Source organism: Heptranchias perlo, chromosome 9 (genome assembly GCF_035084215.1).
Source record: "Heptranchias perlo isolate sHepPer1 chromosome 9, sHepPer1.hap1, whole genome shotgun sequence".
In the NCBI taxonomy this organism is placed as follows: domain Eukaryota; kingdom Metazoa; phylum Chordata; class Chondrichthyes; order Hexanchiformes; family Hexanchidae; genus Heptranchias; species Heptranchias perlo.
The window spans coordinates 30,299,614-30,314,252 of NC_090333.1; the positions used below are offsets into that span (position 1 = coordinate 30,299,614).

The window sequence follows — 14,639 nt, forward strand, 5'->3', positions numbered from 1 at the left end:
TCTCCGCTCGCACTTCCCGCCCTCCCTCTCCGCTCGCACTTCCCGCCCTCCCTCTCCGCTCGCACCTCCCGCCCTCCCTCTCCGCTCGCACCGCCCGCCCTCCCTCCCCGCTCGCACCTCCCGCCCTCCCTCCCCGCTCGCACCTCCCGCCCTCCCTCTCCGCTCGCACCTCCCGCCCTCCCTCTCCGCTCGCACCTCCCGCCCTCCCTCTCCGCTCGCACTTCCCGCCCTCCCTCTCCGCTCGCACTTCCCGCCCTCCCTCTCCGCTCGCACTTCCCGCCCTCCCTCTCCGCTCGCACTTCCCGCCCTCCCTCCCCGCTCGCACCGCCCGCCCTCCCTCCCCGCTCGCACCGCCCGCCCTCCCTCCCCGCTCGCACCGCCCGCCCTCCCTCCCCGCTCGCACCGCCCGCCCTCCCTCTCCGCTCGCACCGCCCGCCCTCCCTCTCCGCTCGCACCGCCCGCCCTCCCTCTCCGCTCGCACCGCCCGCCCTACCTCCCCGCTCGCACCGCCCGCCCTATCCGCTCGCACCGCCCTCCCTCCCTCCCCGCTCGCACCGCCCGCCCTCCCTCTCCGCTCGCACCGCCCGCCCTCCCTCTCCGCTCGCACCGCCCGCCCTCCCTCCCCGCTCGCACCGCCCGCCCTCCCTCTCCGCTCGCACCGCCCGCCCTCCCTCTCCGCTCGCACCGCCCGCCCTCCCTCTCCGCTCGCACCGCCCGCCCTCCCTCTCCGCTCGCACCGCCCGCCCTCCCTCCCCGCTCGCACCGCCCGCCCTCCCTCTCCGCTCGCACCGCCCGCCCTCCCTCTCCGCTCGCACCGCCCGCCCTCCCTCTCCGCTCGCACCGCCCGCCCTCCCTCCCTCTCCGCTCGCACCGCCCGCCCTCCCTCCCTCTCCGCTCGCACCGCCCGCCCTCCCTCCCTCTCCGCTCGCACCGCCCGCCCTCCCTCCCTCTCCGCTCGCACCGCCCGCCCTCCCTCCCTCTCCGCTCGCACCGCCCGCCCTCCCTCTCCGCTCGCACCGCCCGCCCTCCCTCTCCGCTCGCACCGCCCGCCCTCCCTCTCCGCTCGCACCGCCCGCCCTCCCTCTCCGCTCGCACCGCCCGCCCGCCCTCCCTCCCTCTCCGCTCGCACCGCCCGCCCGCCCTCCCTCCCTCTCCGCTCGCACCGCCCGCCCGCCCTCCCTCCCTCTCCGCTCGCACCGCCCGCCCTCCCTCCCTCTCCGCTCGCACCGCCCGCCCTCCCTCCCTCTCCGCTCGCACCGCCCGCCCTCCCTCCCTCTCCGCTCGCACCGCCCGCCCTCCCTCCCTCTCCGCTCGCACCGCCCGCCCGCCCTCCCTCCCTCTCCGCTCGCACCGCCCGCCCTCCCTCCCTCTCCGCTCGCACCGCCCGCCCTCCCTCCCTCTCCGCTCGCACCGCCCGCCCTCCCTCCCTCTCCGCTCGCACCGCCCGCCCTCCCTCCCTCTCCGCTCGCACCGCCCGCCCTCCCTCCCTCTCCGCTCGCACCGCCCGCCCTCCCTCCCCGCTCGCACTGCCCCCCCCTCCCGCACTGCCCCCACCTCCCTCCCTCCCCGCTCGCACTGCCCCCACCTCCCTCCCCCCCCGCTCGCACTGCCCCCCCTCCCTCCCCCCCCGCTCGCACTGCCCCCCCTCCCTCCCCCCCCGCTCGCACTGCCCCCCCACCGCTCGCACTGCCCCCCCACCCTCCCCCCCCGCTCGCACTGCCCCCCCACCCTCCCCCCCCCCCCGCACTGCCCCCCCACCCTCCCCCCCCCCCCCCCCTCGCACTGCCCCCCCACCCTCCCCCCCCGCTCGCACTGCCCCCCCACCCTCCCCCCCCGCTCGCACTGCCCCCCCACCCTCCCCCCCCCGCTCGCACTGCCCCCCCCCGCACTGCCCCCCCCCCCCGCACTGCCCTCCCCCGCACTGCCCTCCCCCGCACTGCCCTCCCCCGCACTGCCCTCCCCCGCACTGCCCTCCCCCGCACTGCCCTCCCCCGCACTGCCCTCCCCCGCACTGCCCTCCCCCGCACTGCCCTCCCCCGCACTGCCCTCCCCCGCACTGCCCTCCCCCGCACTGCCCTCCCCCGCACTGCCCTCCCCGCTCGCACTGCCCTCCCTCCCTCCCTCCCCGCTCGCACCGCCCTCCCTCCCTCCCTCCCCGCTCGCACCGCCCTCCCTCCCTCCCTCCCCGCTCGCACTGCCGCCCTCCCCCCCCGCTCGCACTGCCCCCCCTCCCTCTCCCTCCCCGCTCGCACTGCCCCCCCCTCCCTCTCCCTCCCCGCTCGCACTGCCCCTCCTCACTCCCTCCCCCCCCTGCTCGCACTGCCCCCCCTCCCTCCCTCCCTGGTAGCACTGCCATCCCTCCCTCCCCACTCGCACTGCTCTCCCTCCCCACTCGCACTGCCCTCCCTCCCTCCCCGCTCGCACTGCCCTCCTTCCCTCCCCACTCGCACTGCCCTCCCTCGCTCCCCGCTCGCACCTCCCGCCCTCCCTCTCCGCTCGCACCTCCCGCCCGCCCTCCCTCTCCGCTCGCACCTCCCGCCCTCCCTCTCCGCTCGCACTTCCCGCCCTCCCTCTCCGCTCGCACTTCCCGCCCTCCCTCTCCGCTCGCACCGCCCGCCCTCCCTCCCCGCTCGCACCGCCCGCCCTCCCTCCCCGCTCGCACCGCCCGCCCTCCCTCCCCGCTCGCACCGCCCGCCCTCCCTCCCCGCTCGCACCGCCCGCCCTCCCTCCCCGCTCGCACCGCCCGCCCTCCCTCTCCGCTCGCACCGCCCGCCCTCCCTCCCTCCCCGCTCGCACCGCCCGCCCTCCCTCTCCGCTCGCACCGCCCGCCCTCCCTCTCCGCTCGCACCGCCCGCCCTCCCTCTCCGCTCGCACCGCCCGCCCTCCCTCTCCGCTCGCACCGCCCGCCCTCCCTCTCCGCTCGCACCGCCCGCCCTCCCTCTCCGCTCGCACCGCCCGCCCTCCCTCTCCGCTCGCACCGCCCGCCCTCCCTCCCCGCTCGCACCGCCCGCCCTCCCTCTCCGCTCGCACCGCCCGCCCTCCCTCTCCGCTCGCACCGCCCGCCCTCCCTCTCCGCTCGCACCGCCCGCCCTCCCTCTCCGCTCGCACCGCCCGCCCTCCCTCTCCGCTCGCACCGCCCGCCCTCCCTCTCCGCTCGCACCGCCCGCCCGCCCTCTCCGCTCGCACCGCCCGCCCGCCCTCCCTCCCTCTCCGCTCGCACCGCCCGCCCTCCCTCCCTCTCCGCTCGCACCGCCCGCCCTCCCTCACCGCTCGCACCGCCCGCCCTCCCTCCCTCACCGCTCGCACCGCCCGCCCTCCCTCCCTCTCCGCTCGCACCGCCCGCCCTCCCTCCCTCTCCGCTCGCACCGCCCGCCCTCCCTCCCTCTCCGCTCGCACCGCCCGCCCTCCCTCCCTCTCCGCTCGCACCGCCCGCCCTCCCTCCCTCTCCGCTCGCACCGCCCGCCCTCCCTCCCTCTCCGCTCGCACCGCCCGCCCTCCCTCCCTCTCCGCTCGCACCGCCCGCCCTCCCTCCCTCTCCGCTCGCACCGCCCGCCCTCCCTCCCTCTCCGCTCGCACCGCCCGCCCTCCCTCCCTCTCCGCTCGCACCGCCCGCCCTCCCTCTCCGCTCGCACCGCCCGCCCGCCCTCCCTCCCTCTCCGCTCGCACCGCCCGCCCGCCCTCCCTCCCTCTCCGCTCGCACCGCCCGCCCGCCCTCCCTCCCTCTCCGCTCGCACCGCCCGCCCTCCCTCCCTCTCCGCTCGCACCGCCCGCCCTCCCTCTCCGCTCGCACCGCCCGCCCTCCCTCCCTCTCCGCTCGCACCGCCCGCCCTCCCTCCCTCTCCGCTCGCACCGCCCGCCCTCCCTCCCTCTCCGCTCGCACCGCCCGCCCTCCCTCCCTCTCCGCTCGCACCGCCCGCCCTCCCTCTCCGCTCGCACCGCCCGCCCTCCCTCTCCGCTCGCACCGCCCGCCCTCCCTCTCCGCTCGCACCGCCCGCCCTCCCTCTCCGCTCGCACCGCCCGCCCGCCCTCCCTCCCTCTCCGCTCGCACCGCCCGCCCTCCCTCCCTCTCCGCTCGCACCGCCCGCCCGCCCTCCCTCCCTCCCTCTCCGCTCGCACCGCCCGCCCTCCCTCCCTCTCCGCTCGCACCGCCCGCCCTCCCTCCCTCTCCGCTCGCACCGCCCGCCCTCCCTCCCTCTCCGCTCGCACCGCCCGCCCTCCCTCCCTCTCCGCTCGCACCGCCCGCCCTCCCTCCCCGCTCGCACTGCCCCCCCCTCCCGCACTGCCCCCACCTCCCTCCCTCCCCGCTCGCACTGCCCCCACCTCCCTCCCCCCCCGCTCGCACTGCCCCCACCTCCCTCCCCCCCCGCTCGCACCGCCCGCCCTCCCTCCCCGCTCGCACTGCCCCCCCCTCCCGCACTGCCCCCACCTCCCTCCCTCCCCGCTCGCACTGCCCCCCCTCCCTCCCCCCCCGCTCGCACTGCCCCCCCTCCCTCCCCCCCCGCTCGCACTGCCCCCCCTCCCTCCCCCCCCGCTCGCACTGCCCCCCCACCCTCCCCCCACCGCTCGCACTGCCCCCCCACCCTCCCCCCCCGCTCGCACTGCCCCCCCACCCTCCCCCCCCCCCCCTCGCACTGCCCCCCCACCCTCCCCCCCCCGCTCGCACTGCCCCCCCACCCTCCCCCCCCGCTCGCACTGCCCCCCCCCGCACTGCCCCCCCCCGCACTGCCCCCCCCCGCACTGCCCCCCCCCGCACTGCCCCCCCCCGCACTGCCCCCCCCCGCACTGCCCCCCCCCGCACTGCCCCCCCCCCGCACTGCCCTCCCCCGATTGCCCTCCCCCGCACTGCCCTCCCCCGCACTGCCCTCCCCCGCACTGCCCTCCCCCGCACTGCCCTCCCCCGCACTGCCCTCCCCCGCACTGCCCTCCCCGCTCGCACTGCCCTCCCTCCCTCCCTCCCCGCTCGCACCGCCCTCCCTCCCTCCCTCCCTCCCCGCTCGCACCGCCCTCCCTCCCTCCCTCCCCGCTCGCACCGCCCTCCCTCCCTCCCTCCCCGCTCGCACTGCCGCCCTCCCCCCCCGCTCGCACTGCCCCCCCTCCCTCTCCCTCCCCGCTCGCACTGCCCCCCCTCCCTCTCCCTCCCCGCTCGCACTGCCCCTCCTCACTCCCTCCCCCCCCGCTCGCACTGCCCTCCCTCCCTCCCACCCTGCTCGCACTGCCCCCCCTCCCTCCCTCCCTGGTAGCACTGCCATCCCTCCCTCCCCACTCGCACTGCTCTCCCTCCCCACTCGCACTGCCCTCCCTCCCTCCCCGCTCGCACTGCCCGCCCCCTCTCTCGCTCCCCGCTCGCACTGCCCTCCCTCCCTCCCCGCTCGCACTGCCCGCCCCCCCTCTCGCTCCTCGCTCCCCGCTCGCACAGCCCTCCCTCGCTCCTCGCTCCCCGCTCGCACAGCCCTCCCTCGCTCATCGCTCCCCGCTCGCACAGCCCTCCCTCGCTCCTCGCTCCCCGCTCGCACAGCCCTCCCTCGCTCCTCGCTCCCCGCTCGCACAGCCCTCCCTCGCTCCTCGCTCCCCGCTCGCACAGCCCTCCCTCGCTCCCCGCTCGCACAGCCCTCCCTCGCTCCCCGCTCGCACAGCCCTCCCTCGCTCCCCGCTCGCACAGCCCTCCCTCGCTCCTCGCTCCCCGCTCGCACAGCCCTCCCTCGCTCCTCGCTCCCCGCTCGCACAGCCCTCCCTCGCTCCTCGCTCCCCGCTCGCACAGCCCTCCCTCGCTCCTCGCTCCCCGCTCGCACAGCCCTCCCTCGCTCCTCGCTCCCCGCTCGCACAGCCCTCCCTCGCTCCTCGCTCCCCCCTCGCACAGCCCCCCCTCCCTCGCCCCCCTCGCACAGCCCCCCCTCCCTCGCGCCCCCCTCCCTCGCGCCCCCCTCGCTCAGCCCCCCCCTCGCTCAGCCCCCCCCTCGCTCAGCCCCCCCCTCGCTCAGCCCCCCCCTCGCTCGCTCCCCGATCGCACAGCCCCCCCCTCCCTCGCTCCCCGCTCCCCGCTCGCACAGCCCCCCCCTCCCTCGCTCCCCGCTCGCACAGCCCCCCCCCTCCCTCGCTCCCCGCTCGCACAGCCCCCCCCCTCCCTCGCTCCCCGCTCGCACAGCCCCCCCCCCCTCCCTCGCTCCCCGCTCGCACAGCCCCCCCCCCCTCCCTCGCTCCCCGCTCGCACAGCCCCCCCCCTCCCTCGCTCCCCGCTCGCACAGCCCCCCCCCTCCCTCGCTCCCCGCCCGCACAGCCCCCCGCTCCCCGCCCGCACAGCCCCCCGCTCCCCGCCCGCACAGCCCCCCGCTCCCCGCCCGCACAGCCCCCCCCCTCCCCGCCCGCACAGCCCCCCCCCTCCCCGCCCGCACAGCCCCCCCCCTCCCCGCCCGCACAGCCCCCCCCCTCCCCGCCCGCACAGCCCCCCCCCTCCCCGCCCGCACAGCCCCCCCCCTCCCCGCCCGCACAGCCCCCCCCCTCCCCGCCCGCACAGCCCCCCCCCTCCCCGCCCGCACAGCCCCCCCCCTCCCCGCCCGCACAGCCCCCCCCCTCCCCGCTCGCACAGCCCCCCCCTCCCTCCCCGCTCGCACAGCCCTCCCTCGCTCCCCGCTCGCACAGCCCTCCCTCGCTCCTCGCTCCCCGCTCGCACAGCCCTCCCTCGCTCCTCGCTCCCCCCTCGCACAGCCCCCCCTCCCTCGCCCCCCTCGCACAGCCCCCCCTCCCTCGCGCCCCCCTCCCTCGCGCCCCCCTCGCTCAGCCCCCCCCTCGCTCAGCCCCCCCCTCGCTCAGCCCCCCCCTCGCTCGCTCCCCGATCGCACAGCCCCCCCCTCCCTCGCTCCCCGCTCCCCGCTCGCACAGCCCCCCCCTCCCTCGCTCCCCGCTCGCACAGCCCCCCCCCCCTCCCTCGCTCCCCGCTCGCACAGCCCCCCCCCCTCCCTCGCTCCCCGCTCGCACAGCCCCCCGCTCCCCGCCCGCACAGCCCCCCGCTCCCCGCCCGCACAGCCCCCCGCTCCCCGCCCGCACAGCCCCCCGCTCCCCGCCCGCACAGCCCCCCGCTCCCCGCCCGCACAGCCCCCCGCTCCCCGCCCGCACAGCCCCCCGCTCCCCGCCCGCACAGCCCCCCGCTCCCCGCCCGCACAGCCCCCCGCTCCCCGCCCGCACAGCCCCCCGCTCCCCGCCCGCACAGCCCCCCGCTCCCCGCCCGCACAGCCCCCCGCTCCCCGCCCGCACAGCCCCCCGCTCCCCGCCCGCACAGCCCCCCGCTCCCCGCCCGCACAGCCCCTCCCCGCTCGCACAGCCCCCCCCTCCCCGCTCGCACAGCCCCCCCTCCCTCCCCGCTCGCACAGCCCCCCCCCCCCACCTCGTGCCCCTCCCCCCCCCCCACCCCGCTCTCCCACCCCCCTCCCACAGCCCCCCCTCCCTCGCCCCCCGCTCGCACTGCCCTCCCTTCCCCCCTCTCGCACTGCCCTCCCTTCCCCCCTCTCGCACTGCCCTCCCTTCCCCCCTCTCGCCTCCCCCCTCTCCCCGCGCCCTCCGCCCTCTCTCCCGCCCCCCCCCTCGCGCCCTCCGCCCTCCCTCGCGCCCCCCTCCCTTTTGCGAGTGTTAAATTGGAGTGACGTCACACGACCAACATTAGTGAAATTGTGTTTTATGGAGACTGATCAAACATCAGTTAGAATTCTCTTAATTGTCTAACTCCAAGATTGTGTAAGAAGTTATTAGTGAAAATGTATGTAGATTTTCAGAAAAATGTTGCCCTTAACTTTGACTCCTTCCTCTTCTAGCCTTTCAGTTCTTTCCAACTTCAAGGATAATGTAGAAGCCATAAAGGACAAGGTTAATGTTACAAATATTGATGAGGTTGTGGCACATTTACAGTGAGTATCATTTCCCGTTCTTAAATATCTTCAATGTTTGCTAAAACATTACTAGCCACATTGTGGATTGAGAAAATTTTGGTCTTTGCTGTTTTCTCGCGTCTGCTGAAAGATAACAGTGTAGTCCCAGTTATGATATTTAGGAACCTTTGTTAAAACTGCATTACTTTGGATGATGTAGTGCATTCCTGCTCTTCCTGACGCCATAAAATTGAAATTTAAGGACCACTGGTAAGGTTGCTCCATGCTCCGCCCCACCCATTGGTCCGCAAAATGGTGTCGGGGACCCAGATTTACATAGTGAAATAAGGCTATTTCAGGCAGGAATGCTGGCCAACCCATTTCAAGGCCCGCTTGAAAATTGAGTCAGGATGGCCTCGGGCGGCCAATGAGCAGGATATGCCTGCCGCTCCGTTTTCCAGTGTAAATGAGGTGGTAGGTAGGCAAAGATTAGCTCAGTCGTTGCTGTGAAATGGAACAATTTCCTGTGCCCACTAACATAACTGACTCCAAGGTCAGTTATGATATGTACTAGGTGCAGGTTAAAGCTCCCTTCACTGCCTCAACTTCAGAAGAGCATCCCTTAATGCACCAGTGTGGATTTTCCATTGCCCACATCTCCCACCTTTTGTGGCCTCTCTGAACACAAAAGCCACCTTACTATTTATCCCATACAACACTTTTGTGCTGTATATCCATATCTAAGACCAGCTAGAAATTAGTTTGAGACTGTCTAAACTTAGTTCATCGAGGACCCCTACAACCAACTGAAAGAAAAATTTCCTTCTGTCAGCCTGCGCTGCAATCAATGGAAGTTCCAGAGTGGGAAGTGCACTGTATGAATCTGCTACATTACCAATCCTCATTGGTGATGATGTTGAACAGAAAGCTTGGTGGTGTGATCTCTCAAATAACCACATCACTGCAAAGTAGTTAAGTTTCCAGCCAGAACAAAAGTCAGTCAGAAAATTCTTAATCTGAAACAGTGCACAGAAAGAATGGAATAAAACATTGTTTCCTCTATTGCTGCATAATTTATACATACTAGAACGTTCCTTTGATTCAGTAAAAAATCTAGTTAGTTTTTAAGTATGTTGTAGTCCATGGGAGAAACCCAACTGCTATCTTTAAATCTCATTATATTGGCTGTTGCCAAGCGTAATAGCTGCCATCTGGATTACGCTGAGCTTCCCAGACTGACCGAAGGAATGCAAACAGTAAATTAAAGTAACAGACTCTAAAGGGAATTTGGGGAAGAAAAAGACAGAAAACCCTGTTTTAGCAACAAAGAATCAATTGTTGTGAAATGAGACACATATTCTGATGAAGTGAGTAAAAATAACCTTATTGAGACATGTTCTTGCTTTTATTCACCTGTTTTAAATAGCATAGAAATAAACCTTTACTTCAAACCCTTTTAATTGGGATCATCAGACCAGCATGTAAAGTGGAGAAGGTAGGCTAACACAGTGGTGCAGCGTCAGATACAAGCGGTGGGTTTGCAGCCACAGTTCCTCACATGTAAATTCCCAATCTTTGCCTCAGAGAGACTAAATAGAGAGCCAAACTTCAAATAGCAACCTTGACTGATATCCAAACTTGTCTGGTTTATGGGTGAATTTGATCAGTTATGTGCCAGGCCATTAGATGAAGTGCTTTTGAGTGTCTGGATCCTGAACAGGTCACAAAAGTCAAATGCAATCTTTAATCTAAGTCTGCCTCATTCGTCAACATTTTGCATTGATCTCTCAGCTATTGCAAGATAATTTAGCCACAGCAGCTTTTATAGCTGGATTTACAATATTAATTATTATTGCAGTGGATTCATTTTAAGACATCTCAAGGTGTTTATGTCCTGTAGTTATATCAATTTTTAAATTTAATGATAGATTGAATATTTTTTAAAAATCAGTTTTTATTATTATATAGTCTAGTCATTTGGTTCAACGGACTTCAGAGTAACATTTTAAACTGGTAATCGCTTAATTTTGTTTGTATATAAAACTAGAATGAAAGATGCAGTAGGTATTGAATTTATTCCTCTGGGGTCAATTAAATCCTCTCAATATCTTGCCATGTTCCCCATTGTATATATCCTCTTTGTAAAACAAGAACTGTCAACATTGTAATTTTGAGTTGAGTTACCTGCATATCTGAGAAGTTGTTTTGTTCCACAAACATAAACACAGTTAAAAGGGGTATACTGTGCCCATCAGATGCATTGCAGAGAACAGCACGTCCATGTTTTAATCTGACTTCAGTGATGCAGCTAGTCAGTGAAAATTGTGTCACAACTCACACTACGCTGATATATACGGAATATAAATGTTGGAATGTGTCACTGTCAAAGGAGCTGTGTCATCTTGAACTTGGTGAAAACAGCTCACAGTTATACAAGTCACTTCTTCAGATAGCTTAGCTGTCATATATTGCATACTTCCCTCTCCACCCACATCCCCAAGAGTGAGTTTGTCTTAAAAGATTCTTTCCCAAAAAAAGGAAGTAGTGAAACTTTGGATGTGTAACACAAATAATTTCCTCCAGTGTTTGTTTCTGAGGTGGTGCATTTCTTGTCTCCAGAACATTATCATAGTTGGCTAGGAGTCTCCACAGCAATACAGCAATGAAATTACTCATATCCGTAAGTGGCAAAGAACACTTACCCCTTACCTTCCTGTTCCAAGCTACATAGATAAAAAATTATCTGAAAGAAAGTTTAAAAAAAATTGGATTGAATCACAAATTTTAAATTTGCTGTCCATTTCAGCCCAGGCAAAAAGGTTCAACTCATTGGTATTTCTCTTTCCTCTGTCTCCATCCCTACTCACAAAGACATTTCAGTGCACAAATACACACATCAGAGGTTCTTGCAGCACAACTACTCACAGCCTAACCTCTCCAGTGACTCAGTGTGGTTTTGTGAGAAGTATTAAAATGATGAGGGGCACTGTAATAGTCACCATGATGAATTACTAACAGAAAATAAAATATAGTCAGATTATTTAACTTTGCTGTTATGCACCCATGCCTCCTCCTCTTACTTGGTTTTTGAGGGCATGTAGGATTGCTCATCTCATTTCTCTACCAACCGCTCTATATCATGTGTGCCGAGTGGGCTAAACGACAAAGCCTGCTAGTTTTTCCTGTTCCAATGCTCCAGATTAGATTCACACTTTTCGTGTAATGTACAACACTTTTTTTACTATCTTTTTCTAGCTTTTCTGTATATTTTTCCATATACGTAATCATGTAAACATGCCAAAAAATGCAGCTACTTTTTCTTCTCCTGTTGTTAAATTCCATTGTATTTATTTTCTCACTCCTCATCCCATTTATTTTTGTTTTCCTCATTTTTATCTCTCTCCAGCTCTGTTACAATATCAAAGATTTGTGCTGTGCATGTTACGCTACATCGTAGTGCACAGCTTGCTGCTGGCATGCTGGATTTTTTTTTGTTGTCTCAGTAATGTTGGTGCTAATGTCCCAGTGCTGCTGTAGTGCCCTGTGCATGCAAAATATGCCCTGCAACCTGCAATGTAGAATGCATAACACCAATATCATTATATACGAGTGTCATTCACATTGTATAACTATGGCTGAAACTGTATCTCTTTCACCTAAGACGACTAATAAGATAATTAATGAAGATCAGATTTCGATACGAGATCCCTGACATTGAAGTTTTTCAAAAAGCTGACATGCTCCGATAATGATAGTCAGGTCATGTGGTGTGAATGTCTCATGAACGAATCCTGCAGATGATCTTTATGGCACATTGACAGCTGGGAAACGATTTTGTGGTGGTCAGCAAAAGAGATAGTGAAACCTGTACAATTGGATGCCCCCAAAAAGCAGACACTTACCGACAGTCCCAAATAACTTACATTGTAATAGATACAATCTGCACCTTGAAACCATGGACACTCGTCAATTACGAACTGCGGACAGCCTTCAATGCACAAATTCCGTTTACAACTTAAAACACCGGACATGCAGTTAAGTGCGAGGCGACAGTGGGGGGGAAAATGGCTTTTGTGTAATGGAGATCTCTTTACCCAGCATGCACAGCGGCAGATAAACTGCTCTATCTCTTCCACTATGGATGCTGGGTAAAGAAATCTCCATTACACAAAAGACGGGAACTGCCGGTGGGGTGGGTAGGGCGGAGAGTTGGGAATCACGGGCCCTGAAATCGTGGGTGGAGGGGTGGGGGGTGGGGGGTAGCCTGAAATCGCAGTGGGGGGGAGGTGCCTGAAATCGTCGGAGAGGGGGCCGAAATTGCAGGGGGCTAAAGAGTTAGGCTGGGGGAGCGGGAGATGGGAGGCTGGGGGAGCGAGCGATGGAGAATGTGGGCTGGGGGGAGCGATGGAGAGAATGGTTTCCCTTTTTTCCCCACCCTCGATTTCCCCTCTTCGCCTACTCACAGGTGGCCTCCTGGTTCTTGGAACTTCTCACACAACAGCTGCTGGTGCGAAACCACAAATAAAGATTCTCAACTACAGTGGACTCAATCTTTTATGAGGTAAATCCAGTAACATTTGTAGAAGTCACATGGTCAGATGTCATGTGGTCAGAAGATCACGCGATCGAATCTCCAGGACTGCCTCGATCAGAGTTCACAACCCTACTCCACCAGTACGTCAGGTACTGATGAGCTGCTAACCCAACCCAACCCCCAGCACTTCAAACATTAGCAGATGTAGCACATGGAGGGAGGGGGTCCCGGACAAGGGTTTGCAGGACATTAATCCCCCCCAATTTGGCTGGGATCTTCTAGGTATTCCGGCCCTATAGCAGCCACCTCGCCCTGTGCAGACTGCCGACATAGCAGATCCCAGGATCAGGACATCCCTCCCTCAAAGAAAAAGGACTCGGGATGGCAATGAACTGGGAAACCCAACAAACAGAAAATGAACTGAAATCACATCCCGCTGGTAGGGCTCCAGAATTAGGCACGATGCCAGGTGAGGGCGAAAAAATGTAGGAATGCTACAGGAGATACAACCAATCCCGGGATATTTGGCTCATCCGGTTTACTGTACGTACAGTGACCACTATAAAAATAAGGACACCTGCAAATAAAGGACCCTGATGCAAGTCCCTTAGGTGTCCCTAATTTACAGGTTTCACTATATAGACTTGCTTAAAAGCTAATCTGAAACCGTGACAAATTGACGTCTATAAGTGGGAACAACTTGCTTAAGATAAAGCATGGCGCAAAACCATTCATGAGGGCACCTCCTACTATAAGACCCGGCACATTGCTGATGCTGAATGTAAATGCCAGCTAAGGAAGTCTCGCTTGAAAAATCAAGATTCCCAACCTGGTGTATCCTCGATCCACTGTTCAATCTGCAGATGCTCATTCTGAGCAAAAATAGATTTCGGCAGTCATTAAAGAACTCACTACAAAAAATGAGATGATATTCTGGCTGTCTTCTTTGATATCGAAAGATGAATGATAACTGTGGCAGTTTCCATTACTATATTCAGCCCATTGTTTTGAGATGCCAATAAGACTCTGTAAAAGTAGCTGATTTTGCAGTCTTTTCTATTGTCATATAATCAGTGAGATTCCCAGTAAGGATTGGTGTGCGGCTATTGGAAAATTGGGAATTCGTGGTTTAAGGAATAGCTAGTTTCAAATTGCAAATCCTTAACCTATTGTTTTAGCAGAAGAGTTAATTAGTTTTAAAATAAAGGAACTTACAAAATAATACATACATGGGAGTTACCTCCATGGATTCAAGAAAGATTATAAATTTGAGTGCAAAGATTAATCAGTTTATAACCATGTGAACCCTGAGATTAAATTACTGTGTAACTAGATTTACCCCTATGTAACCAGATGTTTTTAAAATAATGGAGATGTGCAGTTGGTATAGGCAATTCTATTTGATTTTATCTCCATTTTTTTTGGGTTGGAAGGGTTGATGGCAATGCTGCAACATACATCAACAAGCAGGATACTCAATAACATCCTTGTTGAAGAGTTAACAGCATTTCTAATGCAATTAAGCTTGCAATTAATTAGCTGAAAGTAACGGTGGATATTTTAGAGAAAGTAATTGGCAGCAAAGAGTGAATTATACTAATCAAGTGCTCAACACCATAAACAATGAGAGGAGAACTTGAGCAGTTTATGAATTTCACCTGAACACCTAAGATTAGAATACAGCCTTGAACTTATTTCAATTGTTTGTCATTTATGGTCTGCAAAATGTTACAATGCCCAGCACATCTTATAAACAGTGCCTGGGAGTGGTCTCATGACTGGTAGCTCTGTGAGGTAAGGAAGCTGTAGATTTCTTGTTCCAATTGAAAACTTTAAAGTTTGTTTTATGCTCCTCTGCTGGTGAATCAAACAATCTGCCTCATTGGTAAACATAATAACATGATTTCATGAGACTGACTGCAGTCTTTTTTAAAGTCACATGTCTTGAGATAATTGTTTTAAATGAGAATTCTTTCTTCTGTTGTTATTTTGTGGTACTCTTTCAAAAAGACCCTAATTTCTGTGGTAAATTTACATAAGAATAGAGTGCTGCAGGAAGTCAGTATTCCCAGATAAGATTCTTACTGTACACAGTGTATATTTATTCTCTTGGTATGTTTTAGTTTCCAGGTACTCAACTGGAAATTAAAAATAAACCTGAAACAATTGTTAGTTATTGTATATTTGGTGGTGTTAGTATGCTTCTATCTATAATATATTAAAAATGGTAGATCAACACTCCAGATGTT

The 14,639-nt window shown here is 61.1% G+C and overlaps 1 protein-coding gene across 5 annotated transcripts in view; it reads left to right on the forward strand.

Moving 5' to 3' along the window:
• The window catches only part of ccdc24 (coiled-coil domain containing 24), a 106,091-nt gene that overhangs the window by 51,567 nt on the left and 39,885 nt on the right, over positions 1-14,639 (forward strand). For 4 of the 5 annotated variants that reach the window (XM_067990107.1, XM_067990108.1, XM_067990110.1 and 1 more), the window contains one exon: positions 7,803-7,895. The exons of the other annotated variant lie outside the window; for it this stretch is intronic. In XM_067990107.1, coding sequence (XP_067846208.1) covers positions 7,803-7,895 — 93 coding nt within the window. The remainder of the gene's footprint in view (positions 1-7,802; positions 7,896-14,639) is intronic. 5 annotated transcript variants of the gene reach the window in all.